At 48.7% G+C, this 23147-nt stretch overlaps 1 protein-coding gene across 2 annotated transcripts in view; it reads left to right on the top strand.

Annotated features, from left to right (window-relative positions):
- The first annotated feature begins 5053 nt into the window (after window positions 1-5053).
- WNT7B (Wnt family member 7B) overlaps window positions 5054-23147 on the top strand; it is a 91468-nt gene continuing 73374 nt past the window's right edge. The window contains exon 1 of one of the 2 annotated variants that reach the window (XM_062491781.1): window positions 5054-5124. In XM_062491781.1, coding sequence (XP_062347765.1) covers window positions 5054-5124 — 71 coding nt within the window. Of the gene's footprint in view, window positions 5125-10824; window positions 12066-23147 lie in introns of those variants that run through there. The other variant, XM_062491780.1, reaches the window with a different exon arrangement.

The raw sequence follows: 23147 nt of genomic DNA, 5'->3' as shown, positions 1-23147 counted from the left end.
AAACTTTGGCATCAGAGAGTGGGTTTGGTGGTCTCTCAGAAGGAAGGAACATCTTAGACCTAGGAAGCAGGTGAGTAAATGAAATAGTGTGATTTAAGGAAAGCCTCCATGTACAAATGCATGGTAACACATGTACAAAATGTTAAAGACTAGTATTATATGCATATACTTAACGTACATTTGTTAAGAATGTGTCTAAGTTGTGTGTAAGATCCTGATCAGATGCAAGATACCTATGTTTGTATGCTTACTTTAATTTTTCTTTTATTTCTTTTCCTCTCTTTCTTTTTTAACCCCATATGCTCTGGGTGTTTCCCCTAAGGAATATTCTTGTGCAAGTGTTTTTGTAGTGGTATATGGGGCCTTCATCTACAGCTGCGTGGAGCAACAGTGCCAATCCCAGGCTGGTTGGGATAAATGCAGCTGGGTTTGCCTTGTGGTTAAGCCTTTGGTGCTTAAAACAAGCACACACAGAATCACAGAATATGCTGAGCTGGAAGGGGACCACGAGGCTCATTGAAGTCCAGCTCCTGGTCCAGTGGTTGAGCTGAGCAGTACAGATAGAAAAGAAAAGCACATAGAGTGGCCCATAACAGGGTAATTATCTCTGTTGTCTGCATTCCCTAGAAATGTTGCTGGATTTACTCTGATTTTGAGCACTATTCTTGAAAAAATGCTAGGAAAGATGATGTGAGCTGTGACAACAATTCCTTTCCCTTTTGGTCCTGCTTGCTCATACTTCCATTTACAGAGCTGTACAGGCTGCAAACTGTTTCGATACTGTGGGGATTGATGATCCTCCTGCTTGGGCAGAGTTCCCTATTCATGAAACCCTATAAGCCCCAGGTCAGACAAACAGCACTGTGTCTCTTGTGATGCATCCTGGAAAAAAAGGGACCCATGCCTGGGCCAGTGACTCTCATTCCCGTCCTCTTCATATTTTAAAGAGATGCATACCTAAGATGCCCCTGAGTACCTGCACCCATTCATTGTCTCCTGTTGACTAAGCTTTCAGATTCACAGACTGACCTCTGACTTCTGAAGGCCACTGGGACTCTCCTCCCTAGGTGAAGGAAAAGGCACTCCAGTTGGAGTGGGGATAAATGTATTTGTGATGGATTGGGAAACTGAAGCTCAATAGGGACTTGAAATATTTTACCACAGGAGCCACTTTATCAAAAGGCTATGAGGAGTGGGAGGGTTGTGGGGACCAGCGGCAGTGGGTGTAGATGACCTTTCCTTTGGCAGGTTTTGGAAGCATGAATGTTGAGCTTTGTCAGCAGAAGGTCAGTGGGTGGAGAAAGTGAATTACTGAATTTTTCATTTACTATATCTCCTGCTATGTCAGTTGTTTTGGATGAGTAATAAATAAGAATTGTATGCTAGAAGAGCATTCAGGAAATGGTTTCAACCCCCATCTACCAATGCTTTTGTATTTAGGAGTATTATCTTGTGTCCAGAAAGTCTTTTAGCATTATTAAGGTGGTATTTGTTTAAAGTAATTCAATGGGCTTTATATATTTGGCACATAATCAGGTGAATCTCTGAATACTAATGCAAGAAATAAACATTTTAATATTCTACAGAGAATTTTCTTAAATCACAGAATTATTAAACTTCATTAAATCTTATTCTCAGCCTGTTTTTAGGATAGTTAATCTTATATGTGAAGGTAAGAAGATATATAATTTTTCCCCGGTCCAGGATCTTCAAATCAATTAGCTGAAGATAACAGTGGAGTAAGGGTTAAAAATACAGGAATTTTTGCCTTCTAAACGATGCTACAATCTAGTCTAGTTTCTGTTGTTGAAACTTCTTGGGTTTGCAATGAAGAATACTCACTAGTTTGCAGAAGCAAGTGCAGTCACTGAGGAGACGGAGACAATGTGAGTTGTATTCCCACTTCCATGGGGTTTGTGAGAAAACAGGCACGAGGGGTCTGTAGAGGAGACCTGTAACAACAAATGGTTGTGATGCGGAGCACCTCGCTCCTCCTAATCTCCCTGGCCGGTGAATGCCGAGCTCCTGCGCACGGCCTGACAGGCGGGGGAGGCAGCCTGCCCTTCCACGCCGGTTCCGGACACAGGGAGGTGGCCGGCCCCATAGGTAGCCTCCTATAGCCAGCGGCCGCGGGGCTGTCAGCCTGCGCGTCCCGGCAGCGCCGGTGCTCCTAAGCGCATCCCAGCCCGACAGGACGGGGCCGCGCGCCGAGCTCCGCAGCAGCCCGCCCGGCGGCGACACAGAGCCGCGGGGTGGCGCTGTGACCCCGCGGGACCGGCGGGGACTGAGCCTCCTCCGCGGGGCCGGGACGCATCCCCGGGACAGCGCTGGGGACAGATCGCCCGGAATCATCCCCGGGACAGCGCTGGGGACAGATCGCCGGGGATCATGCCCGAGGCAGCGCTGGGGACAGATCGCCGGGGATCATGCCCGGGTCAGATCCCCGGGGCACATCCTCGGGGCAGTGATCCGGGGCACATCTCCGAGGTACATCCCCAGGGCACATCCCCGCGGCGCCCGCCCTCGGTATCGCCCGGCCCTGCCCTCCGCCTCGTCCCGCCCCGGCCGCAGGGAAGATCTTTGCGTATCCCTCTCCTCCCGCTACCGCATCCCCGCGACTCTAGTGACGGACACATGACACTTCGTTTCCAAGAAGTTTCAAAAACCGGGAAAAAGATTCGCAGGTGGCAGGTGGTGGTGGGGCTGCATATCGTGAATGACCTTTTGGTGTTGGTCGAAGAGTTTGGGAGGCAGTTGTGGGTAAAGTTAGGAGGCTGTTGGAGACGTGGTTCTGCAAAAGGGAAACAGAATCAAAGAGTCACAGAATATTCTGATCTGGAAAGGCCCCACAAGGATCCTCAAAGTCCAACTGGCAGACCTGCACAGGACAGCCCCAAGAATCGCACCATATGACTGGGATTCCTGTGGTTCTGTGAAACACGGCCTCATCTTACAAAAAATTGCCTAAAAATAATGGGGATGAAGAACAAAAGCCCCTTATGTTGGGTCAGGAAAAAAAAGTAATAAATTATATTTAGACACAAGGAAATGAGTGTGAAGGGAAGATTCGGCATTTTTAAGGACAAATTGTCTGTAGTTGAGTATTGATGACAGTGTAGCCGAGTGGACTGGAGGAGAGCTGGCCGCCTCTGAGAGCCAGAGTGATGATTATTAAAGAATAAAACTGAGGAATACGGGGGGAAAAGAGCCAAACCGATCCGCAGCAGAGGAATCGGAGCTGGCGGTGGAGTGGGAAGTGTCGGCCGCCTTCATCGCTACTGGGGGATGCGCTCTGAACCCCCCTTCCCCAGCATGACCCTTCTCTGTCCTGCTTCGCTTCTCCTTCCCGTCACAGGGTCCCCTTCCCGTCACTGGCTTGGAGTGTCTGCATGATGCCTGGAGAGGACCCTGTTCTGTGGGCTGGGTGGGTGATGGCAAGGTGCGGGCAGCCTTTTACTGTGGGAGTCTAAAGATGACCGACGATTTCACACTGCACCTCTTCAACCACGGCAGCCTGGCTGGCTTTAAAAAATCCTTTGTTTTCTCCGTCAGGATAGATACTTTACGATGAAGTTCTGTGTTCAGCGTCTTTTGCTTGTCACTGCCTGCTTTCCTTTCAGCCTTTCCTGATGTGTGTTTAGCCGATTCTCTCTGAGAGATGCCTAAAGCCATCTGTGCTGACTGTTGCTACACGTATATGAATGTATGTGTAGGAGAGGGCAGAGGTGCACGAGTTTTTCCGTATCTGTGTAACTCCCTACAGCCCACAGACTTGTATCGGAGTGCTATTTAAGCGTGCATATGCATGCAGATCTGTGCCTCTGGACAGGCACACATTGTGTGGTAGGCTGGAATAGATAATTCCACAAATGCAGGAATAAACGGAGCAGCTCAGAAATCAGTGAGAAAGAAAAACAGAAAAAAAAAACCAGAAAGAAAGAAAAGAAAAAATAATAAAAAACAAACAAACAAACAAACAAAAACAGAAGAAAAAGGAAGCCTTGCTTCACTGTTAGTGTCTGAATACAAAGTGAGGTTTTGTCCCACCAATTAATCTCTCTAGGATCAACAAACTGAATATCCTAAGGTAGTATTAAAAGCCAAGTGTATCTGTTTCTCAAAGAAGGAGACGTATTTTCTTACTACGGAAAATGATGCCAAATTTGGTCTCAGGCATTTGTGTCCAGCACGGTCATACGGCCGAAGAAGTAGTCTGGACACACGTTGCCTTTTAAGATACGGAGCTGCCAGCAAATGGGGATTAACGCCTGCCTCTGTTTAGAAAGAAAGAAAAGGGGGGGGGGAGGGGAGGAAAAGAACAGAAAAGAAAATAGAAAAGTGTAACAGTGTAACAGTTTCTTTTGCGAAGTCCGTACATTGCAAATTCAGCCGCGTTACCATACTAGAGGAAATGAAAAAATGTTTCGGTTTGGGAGGACGAGTCCTTTATTTCCCTTATTGGATACGTTTCATGTGTTTTCCCCAACACTCCGGGTTAAAGACATGCCTTTTGAAACACAAACACACGCACAGCTCGCACACGCACACACAGATAAGATATGTATTAGATCCTGACACATGCGGGGTGGAGGGAAGAGAGAGAGAGAGAGAGAGAGAGAGAGAGAGAGAGAGAGAGAGAGAGAGAAAGAGAAAGAGAGATCCTCCTACCTGGAGCCATAGATTGCAAGATACGTAGTGTTACCTGGGGAAGTCAGAACAAGTAAAAACAGATTGAACTTCAGGGCTCTATGAGGCAGTTGATCAAGATCAGTGCTTGCTCATTCTCTCCCTCAGACTATCTGTCTTGGGGTTTTGTTTTACTGTTTTGAGCAGCCCTTTCCGTTTTTTTCTGGTCCCCTTTAGCTTTAATATCGGAGCCGGTTTCGGTCACCATGGCTCTGGGAAGAGCTGCCTGTCTGCGCGGAGTTGACTTTTTACAGCTCGGCCGGCTTTGCTTCTGGGTAGCTTCAGCAATGCTCTTGACTGGGATTTAATCGACACGATCACTTCGGCTTTTTGTGCAATTTTTATGGCTCAGTCCATTTTCTAGATCATGCACAGAAACTTTCGGAAGTGGATTTTCTACGTGTTTCTATGCTTTGGAGTCATCTATGTCAAATTAGGGTAAGTCCTTCTGCACGACAAATATCCTTGGCTTTTGGGTCACGTTAGTGCGGAATTGGGAACAAAATACTGCGGAGGAAAAAAAAAAAGAAAAAAAAAAGGTAAATAAAATATGTGATTATTTCTGTCTCCGTCCCGGAGTGTCCAAGCGCCGGCAGCCCCCCGAAGCACGGCCGTGGGTCTCCCCCGGTCCCGGGCCATGCCCGGCGGCGGGGCGGTCAGCCCGCCCCGAGCCTGCAGGGAGCCGGTCGTGGGTGATGACGGATTCTTTTATTTTGTACTGCTTAAGCGAACTTAAATATTATCTCTGGCTTACAGTACCCTCAGAGGAAAAAAAAAAAGAAAACAAAAAAAGAAAACAAAAAAAGAAAAGGCAGCCTGACAGAGTTAACACAGGCGCTGCTGCTGGGACAATAGAGCAGAGCTGAGGTATTAGGCGAAAGGGGCGGGAGGAGGGGAATCCCTACTCTGAACCTGCGCTCAGGGATTTGGTTTATGCAGGCCTAGACACAATTTGCGTTTCTATCCATCACACGGACGTGTTGAAATTAACTTGACAACTGGTCCGGCTACCTCTGCTCTGGTGCTCCCGGGAAGCCAAGCGGGCTCCAGCGAAGGGACCGGCCCGCGGCCCTGGAGGGTGCGGCGGGGGGTCACGGGGAGCCCGCTGTTTGCTCCTCGGTGTTTGATCACCGCAATCGAGAGCACGCGGTTATTTTGGTTGCCAAGTTTCGCCCTCTTTCCCTCTGCCTCTCCCCCCAGTGCCTGTATGCCCTTATTAATATTGCTCGTCGCAGTAGGCTGACTTGAGTTGAATTTCCACATTCCTGAGCCCCAGCCGAGTCCTTACCTGTCGAGCTACAAACTCTTTAAAGATCCTGTCTTTGCATAGCTGCGGGATTTTTTTTTTATGATCAAGAATACATAAGGTGAGTTGCAATCCAAAAATGCTCACTTCCCACATTGAAATCAATACGTGGAAGAGGACGGGGAAGTCAAAGGGCAGCTCTCAAAGGCAGGAGAACAGGCACAGCTCCCCAAAGCGACGGGCAGGCTGGAGCCCGGCCGGGGCAGCGGAGAGGGAGAGCGACGAGGATCGAGGAGCGCCTGGGCTCGTCCCGGCCCTGCCCGCCGGGCTCCGCCGCCGCGGGCGCTGCTCTGCGCACGGTGCCCCGAACAGCCCCGTCCCCGCTGCCAGCAGCCCGGGCAGCGGCGGGAGGAGGCGGCGAGGGAGGGAGGGAATCCGCAAGTGGGAGCGCACCAGAGCCAAGGAATAAGGTTAAACAGCGAGGGGAAGGAATTAAACTGGGCTCCTCGGGAATGAGAAAGGGAGCGGCGGGCTCTGTATGCCACATCAGGAGCTCCCGCAGCTGCGGGCGGCAAAGGCAGAGCTGTCCCATTCACAGGGTGCCGGCGAGACCCGCGGGCTGCTTCCCGGAGGGTTCCCAGAGGATTGCTCGGCGGGCACCAGCTGGATCGCATCCCTTTGTGTTTGCTTATTTAGGTATTTCTGGCACGGCTCTCGGCCCGCCCCTGAAGCCGCAGGTGCCGCCGCGGTAGCCGGCGGAGCTCGGCACTGCCCCGTAGGCGACCCGCGGGGGATGCGCAGATGAGGAAGGGGTACGAAAGACACCCTCGGCGCTGCCCTCTGCCCTGTCCCGGTGGGGAGCCCGTGTCCGTCCCTGCCCTGGCTGAGCCACGTGCCCGGGGATAGCTCCAAATCCTGCCTGCTGGAGACAGGTCCTTTCAGGGCTCTAACTTCTGTGGGGCCGAGAACCTGCGCCGCCCTTTGTCGTAGCCGGAGTCGGCAGCGATGGGCTCTGTCCCCCTCTAGGCTTGGATCACCAGGAGTTTAGATGCGTAGTGAATTTGTTGAGGCTGTGTATCCATAAATGAAGCGATGGCAGGGTACCCTATCGACTTCAATGTTGTGAGGACTTTGTACAGCACGCCCCTCACAGAGAGGTAGGCGAGCTCAAAGAAAACGCCTTGCAAAATAAGGGCAATGGTACAGATATTGCTTTCGCTGCGGTGGAAAGGGACAGAGGATTTGGGCGCATGTTGCAGTCTGGAAGGCAGATCTCCCTTCGAAATTGATTTTGGCTATTTTAGAAAGGAATTCATAGCAAAAAATCACAAGAATGCTGTTGGACTGAGCCTGGAAGTGAAACTGAGCAGACATCAGGAACAGTAAAAGCCTTTGCGGAAACCCTATCAGATCCATCACCATGCCTGCAAGGCGATGAGGATACTTCACTTTCTCTGAACAATAGGAGAGAAATTTGCTCTGAGATCCAGGGCTACTTCTAGGCTAGGCATGTGGGATGCAATTATTTCCTCTTTCATCAGCCACTGGAACTACCATTTTGTTGAAACCATATCCTTTGGGTGTAATGATGCCTTTTCTGGTGAGCTCTTTGCTTTGAAAAGGGGGAGGTGAAGGTGGATAAAATGTCTTCCAGGGCATTCGGGTGATTTTCAGCGGGAAGGAGAGAGCCGTCGTGTCAGCCACGGCAAGGAGGGGAGTCTTGGCAGGTGTTTTTGTGGGGTTTTTTGTTTGTTTGTTTTGTTTTTTTTCCTTGCTGCTGAGCACGTCTTCGTGTCTTAATACAACGGGCTAAAAGCTGCACTTTCGGTGGCAAACATGACACCGAAGGGAGAGAAAATAACGCAATACATAAGCTGTTGGACGGGCGGGGGTGTTGCATGGGGTGTCATGGCAGTGTCCCATAAAGAAACCACTATCTCCTACATTTAGGAGAAGGGAGCAGGGTCCCACTCAGGCAGTCCTTCCTCTCGGGGATCTTCCATTGTTCCCGTTTCTATTTCCGGTCTCCCAGTTTGCTGGAGAAACACGGGTGGGTTGAAGCATACCTTAATATTTCTATCGATGACGTTTCCAGGCACTGAATCATAAAGCACCTGCAGCCCTGCTGACAGGTTCACATCAAATATTGACCTCAGGAAGGACTGAAACAGAAATATTTCCTGCCGAGATCACAGAGCATTCGGATACTGTTTAATTAATAAATAAGTCAGAAATTACAGTTCACAGCAGTACTACAGATGCAAATCACAGCGGAAGCTCTGCGTATGAGTGATGTGTCTTTCAGAAAGATGAAGTCGCGGGCAATATCCAGAGCAGAGATTTGGGGGCAAACCCTACCCTTTTCCTCTTTATTCTGGAGGAAAAGAAGGGTGACAGCCGGGCAGCTCCAAAGGGAGCGGGAAGACCCCCTTTTCCCTCGGGGAGAAGGTCACTATGATGTTAGAGGGATGGGGGCGGCGGGAGCTGGCGCTGCCCACGGGAGCAACGAAAGATGTCAGCCCCTTTGGGGGGCAGCAGGGACGCTTCTTTCGTGCCCATTCGAGCTGAGAGCGCAAAGGGCTACGGACGTCGGGGACTCCGGCCCATTCTGGGAAGGCCGGAGCACTCCCCGCCCTCTCGGGATTCCCAGGGATGCTGTGACGGGGAACGTGAGAGCCGGTGTCACTCGCCTCCCCTGCGGCAAAGTTCGCCTTGGCTTTGCGGCGTTTGCGGTAAAGGCCAACGAAATCCTTCCCCCCTCGCCGTCCCCGGGGCTGTCCGGCCGCGGGGAGCCCGCCCGGGTCGGTCCTGTCCCTCCGGTCCTCGGCAGGCAGCGGCCGGAGCTCAGCCTCGAGGGAGGGCAGCACGTGGAGCGCCGGGAGCTGCGGCGAGGCCCCGAGAGGAGACCGGCGCGATTCCCGCCGGGAGAGCCGGGAGGTGCGGCCGCGGCCCGGGGCTGCCTGGCGCCGTCCTGCCAGCGGGACCGTACGCTCCCCGGCCTCTCCACGGGCACTTGCCGTTGTGCTGCCGCAATCGCCTTCCCTGCTCTCCCATCGCCCGGACATCTCTCATTCCGAGACTCACTGTTGCCTTCTTTTCCCCGGCACCTGACTTGCAGCTCGTGAGATACAAGAAATGCACGGTTCCGCCCAGAAAAGACCCGGTGTGCTGCCCGCCTGGCTCACCTTCCCGGCTTCCGACGTGCCCTAATGGCCGACGTGCGAACTCTCCCCAGACTTGGGGTAAAAAAGGAACGGCGGCTGGGAATAGATAGATATTAGGGAAAAAAAAAATAAAGGCCAATAGTTTATTAGTGCCTGCCCGACTATAGTGTCGGCAACTATTTAAGTGTAATTCTGCCTCATTTTGTCCAAAATACAGCTGTTTGTGGAAAAAGGAGAGACAGATGCTGAAGTGTGCGTATTAGAAGTTACCGACAATGCCTCTCTTCCACTGTGACATTTTATTGAAGGTAATGTTTTCATCTTCAGTGAACAAAAATTAGTGTGGTTCTCTCTGCCCTGGCTGACATACGTATAGAAACCATTTGGATGGAATTCACAAGGTTATACTCATCATTGTCGTAATAATCGTCATCCTCCTCATCGTCATCATTCATCATCAATAATTTTTCGACGTAATAACCGGCCCGTGGTTTTAAAATAAAAATTAACTTCCCGAAAAGAAGCTGCCCGGTCTTTATACGACTTGTCTTCCCCTACACAACAAATCTGTGGATAAAGTCAGTTTCGACCAGAAAATTGCAGGAATTGGTAAACCGTCTTCATTTCAGGTGGAGTGGGTCAAACTTTGCCAGCACAAGTCCGAAGTTTTCCAGTGCCAGCTTTTACTTTGCATTTTTACAGTTTACTCTGCCCCTCCTTCTTCCCCCCCCCCCCCCCCCCCCCCCCCACGCCCCAGGCACATCTTTAAAAACAGACGCACATTTAAAATACCTATCCGAAGCGGAACAAATGCTAGAAATAAAACATTCAAAGTGTCTACTCGTTCTCCTGGTTTCACGTTCAGCAGAATTGCCCAAACAACATGTCTAGTAGGGGAAAGGGCACTGCAGGAGATATAAATCTCTAACTCTTTCGCTATATATAGACTTTCATGCACGCTTACAGAAGTATAAATACGTCGACTTTAGAATCTTAAATAATTATCAATAAGACGGTGCTGGGATGCAAATAATCGTTGAAAGGCTTAAGCTTCCGTCTCTTGTTAATCGAGATCAGCGTTTCTCGAAGGGACATTGACTGCCCTAACATCTGTGCTGAACTTGCAGATTAAAGTGGTTAAAGCAACCAAGCCCCGAGAAGATTTTTATCGCATATTGAGTGGTATACAACGCTTTTGCACCAGCTCTGCAATTCCCGTCCGATCTGAAGGAATATTTCGTTGTGTCGCTGAGACAGCTGCACCCATGTTCTGGGACTGGTTAACTGGAGGAGGTGTTACCAAGGTGTTTGGTAGAGCTCTTAGCCAAGACATCTTCTTCAGTCATTAGGCAATAAGCCTGAGACAAACATTTACAGACCGAGGGCACTTCGAAGCCTGGTTCTTGCTCATTTCAGCTGCATTTCGGTTTAAGTGTCTTCGGTGGCCGTTTCTTTTTCGGGGTTCGTTTTCAACCCCCAGCCTCGGTGTCCGCAGGGCACGTACTTCACCATCGCTCTCAGCACTTCCGAAATAAAGGACAGACGCCCAACAAAGCAGAGGAAGAGGGACTGTCTCCTGCTCGCCGGAGGGCTGCTCGGGTTGAAGGGCTCCCTCCCGCCGGAGCGGGAAGGGTAGAGCATCTCTTTGCCGCGAGGCGCGGCGGTGTCAAGGGACAGGAGTAGCTCGGCTCAGGGGGAAGGCGGGGGAGAGGCAGCTAACCTGCCGGGAAACGTCTCTTTGGAATTGCATCTTCTCGGAAAAGAGAGAAGGAGAGGGAAGAACAGAGAAGAAAGCTCTTCCTACGGAGGTGGCGAGAGGTGTGGAGAGCCGGGAGCCACCGGCAGCGGCTCCCCGCTCGCTCCCTACAGTGGCTGTTCCACACTAGTTCTTTCCCTTCCCTGCTCTCACGCGAAACCCAGTCTCGCCAGGAAGCTACGAGTGTGCATGTCTTTATTTCTCACTCAGTAAGGCTATGACTACATATATGTTCCTTTTTTTTCTTGACGTTGCTCCTGAAATCGAAGCCTAGTTTTTAATATCGGGGGCACAACAACAGCCAAACCCCCGTCGAGGCTGGAGGGAGGGCGGAACCCCTCGGTGGAACCGGGACAGCTGGCCACAATAAAGCAGTTTACCGAGAATGGAGCTGGGAGCTGCCAGCTCGTCCAGTCTCTCCCAGGGCGAGCTAAGGAGACGCAGACGTAGGGAGCTCTCAGCCCGCCGAGCACTGGGGGGGAGAGTTAAAAATGCCCCACTGAGCGCGAAAGGAGCACTTGTACGAGAGGAGAGGTGTACGGCGAGGGCTCAGCCAGGGAGCACGGATTCATTGCACCCCGAGCTAAATCAGTGTCTTTCCGTTGTCATTCTCTCCCAAAAAAAAAAAAAAAAAAAAAAAAAAAAAAAAAAAAAAAAAAAAGGAGAGAAAAAAAGTAGGCGGATTGCAGTGACTGACTGCCCAATGGCAGCCCCGGGTCTCAGGAGAGTTACAGAGAGAGAGGGAGAGAGAGAGAGAGAGAGAGAGGCACTTTCTGCCATCCAAATCCCTTAAACCATCCTCATTCCAACACGAGAACCCACTGTAACAACTTCCAACCACTGAGACATGACAGGCAGGAGTCCAGAGGCAGCAGCAGCAGCAGCAGCGAGAGCAGCAGCAGCAGCAGCACACACTCTGCACAGGGAGCAGCATTAGCACCAGGGGAATACTACACACAACAATACAAACAAACAAACAAACAGACAAAGCCCCCCCAAGCCCAAGGGACTGGATTCCAACTCAGACTCAAGCCACAGCAGACACCAAAAAGGGTGGGGAATTACGACCAGGGGGGGCCAGAAAGGAATAACCAAGGAAGCGAACTCAAGAGTGTAAACGGGATTCAGCCATGATCCTTTTTTCATCTCGCAGTGTGTTACTCTCAGTGTATTACCCTCAGATTTTCCTCATCCTTACCAGTGGGAGTTACCTGTAAGTGATCCAGATTTTTTTTTTTTTCCAAATACTGTTTGCAATACCCCCGCTAGCAGCTACCTAGGGGCAATGCGCAGAGCGAGCAGAGGGAGCCGGGAGAAGCCAGCACGGGCGGCAGCTCCGTGCGGTGCGTGGTGGTGAGGATGGTGGTGGCGGTGGCGGTGGCGGCGGAGGAGATGCTGTGCTGGTGGCGGTGCTGGCGCTGCTGGTCGGACCCCGCCGGGGGAAGGGACGCACCGCCAGGTAACTCCCGGGGCTGCCCCGCCGGCGAGGCCGGGGCCCGGCGTGCCCGCAGCGGGGGCGGCGCACCTGGGAGGGCGGCGGGGCAACGGGACGCGGAGCGGCCGGCGTCTCCCCTGGGGACTCCGACCCCGACTCCTCCTCCTGCCAAACCGGAGATGGGCATCGCTTCTCGCCCGTCGGGGGAAGGCTGTGTTTGTGCGGAGATCCCGGGGAGCCGGCGGCGAGAGCCCAGCCCGGGCCGCCCGCCGAGCCCCCGCCGCCGAGGCGCTCGCCGGCCGGCTGCTTTCGCTCCGGAGGGATCTCCCGTCCCGCAGTTAGAGCTGGCTCCAGGACCTTTCCTTGTGAGGAAGGGGGTGGAGGTAGGGGTGGGGGAAATGAGAGTCGGTGGGTGGGACTGCGAGGAATTTCGGTCTCTTTTTTTAATATCTATATCTGTATCTATCGTTGCGGTGGATAAGAAGCGGCTGGGCTAGTCCGTGAGGGCTGCGGAGTGTCCGCCGTCGTTCTCCTGCAGGTCCCACGGCAGGTCTCTGTGCCCGCCGGCCGCCGCGTTAGGGTGGCGGGGGTGGTGGGCAGGGGTCCCCGCGCCTGCCGGAGAGGAGCCGAGCCCGTCCAGGACTGCAGCCGGAGTCCGGAGGGGCTGCCGGGGCACTGTCAAAGGCTTCTGTTCTCCTGCACTCCGGAGAGATTTGACCGCGCCGCGGGGCAGCCGTGCAGAGAGGAGGGCACTGGGGCGGCAGGTACCCGGTGGAGGGAGCCGCTTTAAAATCGGGGAGACCTCTCTCTCCCTTGAGCATCCCCCCAGCCCCAGGGCAAGAGTCTCCGTGCCGGAACGCGGGGTTCGGGCCCAGGGGAGCCCTGGGGTGGTTCGGAGCCTGTCCAGGCTGTCCGGGATGCGGCAGAGGGCTTCACCCCTGTCGGTGATGGGGAACCCCGCTTTGGCACCCCCGGCCCCGCATTTATCTCGGCTGCCGGGGCCGGACGGTTTTCCCTACTCTCCCACCCCCAAGCCGGCCTCAGTTCTTTGTGCCCGGACGGGTGCGAATATGAGGTCCTATCCCTGAACTGTATGTGGATTTATAAATATTTGTGTTTTTTTTCTCTGTATGCGCTCACAGGATCACATGCACATAAACAAGCACGTGTGCGTGTGTTCCTCTGTGTGTGTGTCCGTCTATTTTCTGTGGGCTATGGAAAAAGCATGTCCCACTGCTATGGGAGAAAAGTGGGAATAAACACACCCATAAAAAGAAACTAAAAGCCTATTTCTACATTCTTAATTCTTAATGAAATACACATGTCTTGGCCACCGATTTTTTAGAAGCGCTTAGTTTTATGGAATCATGTTAGATTAATTCAGCCAGAGCTGCTGTTTCTTGTTCACAGGAGGGATATGTCTGCTGCATAGGTGACCGATAGCTTGTAAAAAAGCTTGCCGTGCTATCTTTGGTTGGTTGGGGTTTTTTGGTAGGTTTTTTTTTTTTTTTTTGTACAGGAGGAAGGAGTTGTAATAAATAAATAAATACACCCTTTTAATATAAGCGTAGCCATATTTTTCTCAAAACCGTAGGAAATTACTATCCTACAAAGTTTTCCTTCTATAAATAGTTCAAATCTTAAAACAAAAGTTTGCAACCGCACACCAGATGCTGGGATGCTGGCGGTTTCCCTTGCTGTGTGACATAATTACAAGGTCCGAAAGCAAAAGCTATAGAAGTATAATAATAATACTAAGGCGACTGCTGAGGGGAAATACATGGGAAGCAATGCCTGCTTTATTTAAAACCAACTGCTTGGGGATCTTTCGAGCGCTGCCTCGCGACAATGAAAAGTTGTGGTGGATAAATAATGCTCTCTCGCCTTTCCCTGGGCCGTCCCCATTTCATCCCCTCCGCGGCAGGTCACTCGGAGCTGGACCCGCGGAGCCGGAGCCGAGGTTGCTATTGCAGCCCAGCAGAGCAGAAGCGAAAGGGATCAGGAGGTGAAACCCAACAAAGCAGAGCCCCAAAGCGACGCGCACCTCCCTCCATCCATCACTCCGGAGGGACGGAGCCGGCTGCTTTCCCGGGGAGAAAGCAGCGCGCACGGGGCCGCCGGGGACAGGCTGCCCCGAAGCCGACCCCCGCGCTTCTCCTCCGTGCCATCCCCGGCCCCAGCCCCCGGCCACACTTGCTCCATCTCCGCTGTATCCCTCCCATCCCTCCCAGAGAGCGGGAGAGCCGGGCGGGCTGCGGTGCTTCGCCTCACTGTCCGTAGGAAGTGAAAAGAAAGAGGAGCTATTTCAGTGCTTAATGGAGAGTAGCCTACTGAATTTGTGGTGTTTGTCTGGTGGGTAAATATACTTCTCTGGCTTACTGATGGTAGCTTTTGAAGATTAAAACATAGTAGAGCCTGTTGGAGCATTATCTGCTCGTGTCTGTTTCTGCTACCCCCACTCTCCAGAGGTGAGGATGCTTCCCAAGCTGCTATTTAGTGACCTCTCAGGGACTGCAAGTAACGTTAATTTTCCCCGAGATCTCTAACATCTTTTGACTATGAGAACGGCTCCTTGGCTTCTTCATTCTGCATTGCTGCTCCTTCAGGGATAGAGGGGGCGAGTTTCAGCGGGCAAGCAAATGGAGTGTGGGGTGTCCGTACTCAGTCTCTCTCGGTGGGGGAATGCAGGCCGGGGGAGATGGGATGCTTCCCTGTTATTCTGCGAGAAAACCTGTCAAGCAAAAATCCCGTCGTGATGAAATGGGGTTTTCAGAATGGGAAAAGCAATGGTGAAAAAATAGGCACCCCATCTCAGCATTTTTTTGTGCAATAGCTCAGAAGAAAGTTATAGTCAACTACATCCAAAATTAATTTTAAAATGGACTCCTTTATAAAATTGATTTCTATATTGTAACTGTGCTATCTGATAAAGTGTGCTTGCCTGGTAACCTTTGGCCTGCTGAGGCACTGTGAAGGTTTTTACAACCAGAAGAAATTAGTGTCTGACTCTGAAAAAGAAAAGTGACTTTGGCTCCAATAGCTGATGCATTTTAATGCTGGACATATTTTTGGTAATCCAATTATTTAAAATATAAAGCTGCCATTAAATAATATCACTGTAATTAGCATAAATGTCTAAACACCTCCGGGGATTATGCAGAACCCTGGCACTGTTTCTGGCAGTGCATGTGGGAGTGTGCATGTGTCTGTATACATACCCATCTTTAGCTGCTTCTAAAGAAGATGGTGCTTGTTGGTTTTCCATTTGTGCACCCCTTTCATTGTTCATCTTATTTAGGGCTGGATGCATTCACCAGCAACATGAGAGTTGGTTCTGAAGAAGTTTATTTGGGGGATTATCTGCTGGCACATAGATACAATTACTTCAGTTATTTGCTTTAAAGTGATTTGGAATAACTCTTAGAAGTATGTGTGTGTATGTAGTAATAGCATCCAAGTCTTCAAAGCAGATATATTTTCTAACACCATAACACAGAAAATGATTTATATTGGTGAGTAGATATCATTCCTTGGTTAGGAAATGTAGAGAAGAAAAATCCTCTGCATGTTTTGCATTGGGTCTGCTGGTGCTTCCACATCCTTACAATTCTGTATTCTTAACAGCAGGGCTTCTCAACACTTGGAAGCAGATTAGAAGGAATACAGATTGTTCATATGCGTACAGGAAAGTGGTCATGCCTAATCTCTAACAGATTAGGACTGCTGTAGAGAGTCCCTGGAGTTTGCCTCCTAGTCTGTCAGTTCTTGAGGGAGCTGCAGAGGCAGAGAACAACCCAGCTGCTCTATGAGGCAGAGCCTTAAAGGGGATAGTGGGCACAGGTTCACTAGCAATGCCAACCAGCCTGACTAATGCTCCTGCTTTAGCTGGTGCAATCAGAGTTACACAGGCTGGCCCACTCTTCCCATCCTGGTTAGATCAGGGCAGGATCAACCTCTGTGGTTAAACTGGCTGTTACAGAAATGGGATTGTTTCTGGTTCAGTCACTGAGCTGGAGTGTAAATCCATCATTTCCCTGCTTTTGCACCTTGTTCATTTTATAACTGAGACTTTAGGGCATGCTTGCTCTCTCAGCCTCTAGTTATGCAGTGTACAAGTGCCCAAGGAGAGCTCTGTTGAGATCCTAAGATTCTTCTTTTACGTAGTAGTGTAATAATGATTCTCTATAAGAGGATTTGTAATTTGTTCTTTCCACTTTACCATCCCTCAAAGATGTGTTTGCTTATAGACAGAACAGTTGAATCTTCAAAGAGTATCAAGTATTTTCAGGCTCATCTAAAGCTAATGCTTTTTCTTAGCAGAAAAGAGAAAGATAAAGATTATTTTTATGCTGGACTGCCATAAGCTTGGCTTACCTCTCTGTCACGGGGTATTTCCATCTATTGAAGCAGCTACAACAAGATGGGAGAATGATTGTGATATGACTTCTTGGTAGCTCTAGAAAGCAAAGTCCAGCATTGCACTGTGAGACCCAGAATAAAATTCCCTGTCTAAAATCAGAGAACTCTGGTAAATCTGTGACTGGCCACTCCTCTCCCTGCCAATATCTAGATCAAGCATTCGAGTCCTAAATAGCCTTGAATCCAAATGCATTTGGATGAAGGTAACTGTCTCAATCCTTTATTATAGGATTATAATATGATAATATTATAATTATAAGGAAGGGTGGCAGCCTCCAGAATGTATGCAGGATGACAGCACAGAATTATTACATATATTGTATAACTAACACAAAATAAAAATGGGTATAAAGCAATATGAAATATTCAGATGATTAGGTAAGGATGAATGCAGATTTCTTTGCATATTAAACACCCATCAAGGCTAATCCCTAAGAAAAGAGGTTTTTAAAGAAGGTATTAAAGAGCTAAACAAAATGACCTGCAATCAGTCAGACTGACAAGCACCTTTTCTGCAATGGGAAAAACACCATGTGTACCTGAAATGTGGCATGCTGAGGGTAGAATGGTGTCATAGGCTTTGTCAGTGCAAGGGACTGTGTAATTGGGGCTGAAAGGCAGTCAGAGAGCCTCCTGACCCCAAAATACAGTTTAACCCTCTAGTCCTCCCAAGTTACGCCAAGCAATGAAAACCTAGGACCAGCTGTAGATCAAAGGAGTTCTACAGATGTGCTGACACTATGAGTTACAGAACTGGTTAATGTTGCAAGCTCAATTTCTTCAGCCCACAACTTTTGCACATTGTTTTACCCTCCGTGGACTCTCACCAGTGCCTTTCATGGCTGTTGGCAAAGCATGTCTACCTGTTAATTACCTGACAGATGAATTTTTGCAATGCAGGTTCACCTGTCTGTTTGGTTCTTCTCATCATTTTTGCTCTTCCCCCCTTGATGCTCCACTGCCCTTTTGTAGAGCATCTCTCCAACCCGCCCTAGGTATGTAACTTGCACAGTGTTACAGTAAAACTCTTCATGGTAGGGTTCTATGAAAACCAGACAGGCCTCTCTCTGTGAGAACCATGACTGAAATGCAAAATCTCCATGACTTTTTTGCTCTGGAATTGTGTCATGAACATGTGAATACCCCGTCAATGAACTGAAGAAACTTGTCACCAAGAGCTTCAGGTTTGCAAGCCTAGAATTATGTAGGAGGATAAGAAAGTCCAGGAGTGTAGGCACAGGAGTACTCTGGAAGAAAAGCCAAGGAAAGCATGTTTCTAGAGAATGTCTTTCAGTCTTCTAAGGATTGTTAGAACCCTCTCCTCTTTTGCTGTCCCTTCAATCTTTCCCCAAATGTAGAAAGATACATTTTCTCTCCATTGTGGAGAGCTGCATAGGACTTGCTGTTAACTTCTTGCCAAGAACAATTTCTATGCATTTGCATTTGCTAAGTAGCATTGCAAATTCTGCACTAGCAAGAATGGAAAGAAATTCCAGATACAGAGACTTAAATCAGTAGATCTTTCTGTCTGTATGCATTTCTATGACTTTTCCCTTCCATTACTGCCAAAATGCTTTTAGGACAAATGTTTAGATAACATGCTGAGCTGTTTTTTTATATGTTTTCCTCTTGGGCTGTCTTTCTAAAAGTCAGTTATCTGGATGGAGCTGAAAATTCACTGCCTTGTTCAGTCCTAATAGAGCATGGGCAGTTTTTCTGAAGTTAAGACAGTTAAGGCCAAATAGTTGTTCTCATCATAAAAACACCTTTCTTCCACTAAGATCTGATAGTAAGATGATTATCACCTACTAATTATTTTTTAGCAAATAATACCTTCTCTAGAAAATCTCAAGGCAGAGTAAATCAGAGAATTAGTGTATCTTTCTTCTCTGGAAATAATTTTAATAGCATACACAGTTTCTACCCGTATTGCTGTTACGGTTTTGAACATTTATTTTTGTTTCAGCCTTTCAGATTTTTCTTTAAAAAATGATAAGCTTCGTGTTTGTGCAAAAATTCTACTTAATCATCATGGTGACAGTCTTTGTTCCAGCTCTATGTCCAATGTCAGATTTTACCCTGAGCCCATAATAAGGAGAAAAAAGACATCCAGTGGTATAGGAAGTGTGCGAGTGAGGACAGAAGTGAGGGTCAGGTGTTTGATAGGTGGCAGAAGAATTTTCTCCGTGTAGTGGCACCAAGTCCACTGGTCCCTGTCTGTCCAAAATGTTTTATCTGATTGAGAGCTACACTGTTACTAAGCAGTGGCACCACTTTCAAAGCTGATGTAATTCTGTGGACTTTACTAGCAGATTTGTGATGCAAAAAGTAATGCTGGTGAGTTGTGTCTCCACCAGCACATACTTGGAATGCACAACAAAGGCATTCAAAACAATTTCCTTCTGGGTGGCAATCACTGTGTAGCATTTTGGAAACGCTTACATTTTGTCTTTTAAGCACAAAGGGCCTAAGGCTTCTCTCCTCTGAGGCCATATCCACAGCTCAGCAAACTAAAAAAACAGGAGTAAGTCTGCTGCAGCCAATGGAGTGACTCCAGTGCAATCAAGAAGAGTACCAATCAGAAATTCATCACCAGCCTTGTTCTTACAGTATCTGTTTGAATGCAGCCTTGACATAGGCTGCTATTTTATGCAATTTATAGGGAATCTGGCCATAGTTCACAAGAACATACAGTGAAGACAATATTAATTGGAGGCAATGCCAGACAAACCGCAAAATCAGTTCCATGGGCCACTGAAAGAATCATGGCCCTTGGAATCAGCAAGACCAGACATAAATCCAAAACCTTATTTAATTTTTTGAGGGGAGAAACATATCAAAAGCCTTGCAGCATTTGCTGTTGTGTGTGAGGTACTGCAGAGCAGCCCAAAGCTGGAAGCAAGCATAAGCCAGGAAGATATAAACCACTGCCTGCATGCAAGCAGGGCCTGGGAAATGTTTTGAGTTGTGTCTAATTTAAAATTTTGAAGTGCTGCAATACTGGGATGGGATATCATATGCACCTTCCTAGTCTGGTTAAAGTGAGACATAATTATCAAATATGTCTACTATTTAATAATAATTTCTTTCATTCATGGATTTTAAGTGAATTAATCCTATCAGTATTCAAGTAAATTGGGTAAGGATCATTTCCCTTACTCTTGGGGTGGAATGCAGCAGTTGCTGTGCAGCACCCAACAGAGCTGTATGGACATGCAGGAGCAGCACCAGTCCTGACATTCCTGGCAGTAAGGAAGGAAAGCATCTTAAAAAGCCCAAGCACATCTCTAATTGATCTGGACCATGGCCAGGGCCAGTCCCTCTAAAGATTGCACTTTTCCATGGTGGGTTTCACTCTGTGATGAGGATGGGAACGATCTGAGATTGGGTCGATATCTGAGATGCTGAATAGCAGTATTGTGACTTCTACCTGCCTCAGTTTCCCACAGCTTTAATAGGGCAATAACAGCCCTGGCAAGGCTTGAAGGCAGGGGAGGCGCAGGAGAGCAAGAGCTGCCACAGCACTTTGGAAAGAGAAAGTGCAGTGTCATTATTTTCAGTGACTCTCTTTCTGCCCATAAGCAATTGTGTCTCATCTGAAACATGGCATCACCATCGCCCTGTTCGTCACCGTGCCCAGCATGGCCCTGTGGAGAGGTCAGGGGAAAGGGCTGCTCCCAAAATCATGAACATCATTTCTGACAGTACCTTCTCCTTGTGTGGGAGCCAGACAGCCACTGTGGGCAGTGTGGAACAAGTCTTGGCCTTGGAGAGCTCTTGGCCTCAGGGTACGAGGTGGCCACTGGCGTGCTGGGCAGCAGGCAAGACATAGTTAAGGGAGAGCTGAGGGGAATGGCCACATCTCTCATGACTTCTTTGGCTGCTTGCCAGGGAGCCATGTGACTCCTTGGTCAAAAGAGTCCTCTCAACCATGAGACACTATTTTTCCCCCTCTGGATGTACCTTTTATTTTCTGATGTTAAAAGAAAACAAAACGTACCCACAAAACTTTCCGCATTAAAGTTATATTGTAGTCCGATGACTCAGGGTGAGAAATTCAAGGGGAGTGAAAAGGAAGGGAAACATTCCTGAATCAGGTCTGTTGTACTGAGCCTTAAAGAAGAGGATGATTTTGCTGGATGGAGAACAGCTATGCTGCAGCACAGTGAGCAAGAAGCAAAGGATGTGATTTAAATCCCTTCCCTGCTGCTATGGACTACTGCTAAATTTCTCAGGGTAGCTTCAAACCCAGTCGACATTGACGCTATTGAGAGAGCTGAGTGTGGAAGCGCAAATAAATATGGCCTCATCTGATTTTACAGTATATTCCTTTTTCTCCACTCCCATGGCCTAAAGGGTACATCAACTAGCTGTACAGATTTTGATTAGCTTTTTTTTTCATTGGCACTGCCCACAATAATTAGATTGGCACATCCCTAGTAGACTCCCTGGAGTCTTTTGTTCCTCTGCTTACTCTGTCTCTGGGGAGCTCTGCCCAGGGTAGATGCTTCTGAGGGGAGGGATGGGGTCAGGTTATTGTTGTTAATGTCACTCTGGTTATGTTGTAAAAGATGTATCAAAGAGGAAGTTCTTTGCACTGTGACCTAAAGGTCATCAGACTCTGGATTAGGCTAATCTCTAAAAAATTGTTCCCCAGACAGATCCTTTCGACCGAGAGTAACTTACCTCTAGGCACAGATCTTTGTCATGTGTTTCATGATCTCCATTGTTCCAGAGGAGCTCCACAGCTGAGGCAGAGGTTTGTTCTGTCTTCTCTTGCTGGGCCACAATCCACTAATAGTTGTGTTGAGTTTAGGCTTCACACCTTGAACTAAGGATGAAAGAGAACAGGGGAGATGAGAAGGACTTTAATGCAGAGGTGATGTGAGGCATAGCCTCACCCAGACACATGTTGTTGACTTTGAAGTCAGTATGCTGTATTCATGGTCAGAGCACTTTGGAAGTCATAAATTCTGCATCTCATTGTGACTTTGTCCTCTGTTTGGAGAAAAGGGCAAAGCATTTTGAAAACTGCCAGCCAAGAAGTTTTGCAGGCTTGCCCATCTCTTTCGGAAGCTTGTAGGCTGCACTAAGTGATGGAGAGTGGCAAATTCAGGGATGTTAATTAAACAGTAACACAAAATGCAAACTGTGCCAAGGGTGTGGAGGTACAGGATAGGATTCAGAAACAGCAGCTTGCTCCTTCCTCTGTAACCCCCAAATGCAGACATGCTTCTGAGCAGAGCCAAGGTATCCTCTTGGTGTAAATAGTCACTTTTAAGGAATGCACTTAAAACAAACACGTGTGCCTGGCCCTGTATGCTCCTCTCCTCTCCCCACCCCAGTTATGCACTGTGCCAAAGCCAGTTCCTCAGCAACAAGAATTGGCAGGTGGCACCTGATGAGATAATTGTGCCTCTGGGACATTAGGAGTCATGAGGTGCAGCCAGGTGCTCCTGATCCATCCACGGGTGTGATTTTCTGTTGTAACCACACCCTCAAGTGTTGTTTTACTGAAATTAGGAAATTTGTTCAGTTTGGGTCAAGTACTTCTATTAGGGTGTTCTTCACACCTAACATATATTGGTATGGGAGAAATGCGTGGAGGTCCAGGGCCAGGAGATGCACTAGGCTGAGGGGTGTTCCTCCAGCTAACAGGGTAGAGATCCTACTTCTCACCATCTTGATCACAATTTATTTCCAAATCTAGACCTTCCCTTCATGAAGACCCACTAATCTGAGCATTGATTCAGGAGGAAATATTGAAATGGCTCCCTTGGACAAGATGGTCCTTTTGTGCGTAACAGATGAAGAACCTTTTAAGAGTTTGCCACTTTTGCTTCCTGGGATTTCCATTTTGCAAGATCTTTTGAATCTCAAATATGTGAGGGCCACACAGCAGCACAAATCAAATGACAGTTCCTTTTTGTATTTTGAAGATGCCTTGCTGTCCCAGGCTGGCTTGCCTTGCTGTCTTACCCCTGGTGAAGAAGCTAGAGATTGAATCAGTCACACCTTCTAATTAATAACTTGGTGTAGCAAAGTGCAACATAAATGAAGTGCCCTGGCTATCAGGGAGGTGAATAGAAAAGTGAGGCCTCCAGTGAATTGCAGAGTTTGTTCTCTGTGTCTTTCCTTGGGCAGAACTGTCATTGCTTGCCATGTTTGCTGCAGTGCTGTAGGAGGCAAGAAATGAGACAGTTGAGAAGTGGCTTGAAGTGCTGCCAAGTCTTGCTTCAACTTTGGGGAAGTCTTTCCTGACAGTGCACAGGAAAGTTCTTCCAGCATTGTCTGCTTGACCTACAAGCGGGGGAGGATGGCTCTGTGCCTTCATGCAGGGAAGCACATGCAAGGCTTGGGCTATTTGCCCTTCTTACAGCCACCTAGGTACTGCCTAAAGTTGAAGTTTAAACTTTGTTCCATCCAAACATCACCTGAATA

This window comes from Cinclus cinclus, chromosome 4, assembly GCF_963662255.1.
Source record: "Cinclus cinclus chromosome 4, bCinCin1.1, whole genome shotgun sequence".
NCBI lineage: Eukaryota > Metazoa > Chordata > Aves > Passeriformes > Cinclidae > Cinclus > Cinclus cinclus.
Note: the sequence above shows the minus strand (reverse complement) of the source record. Positions and strands in the feature narration are given on the sequence as shown.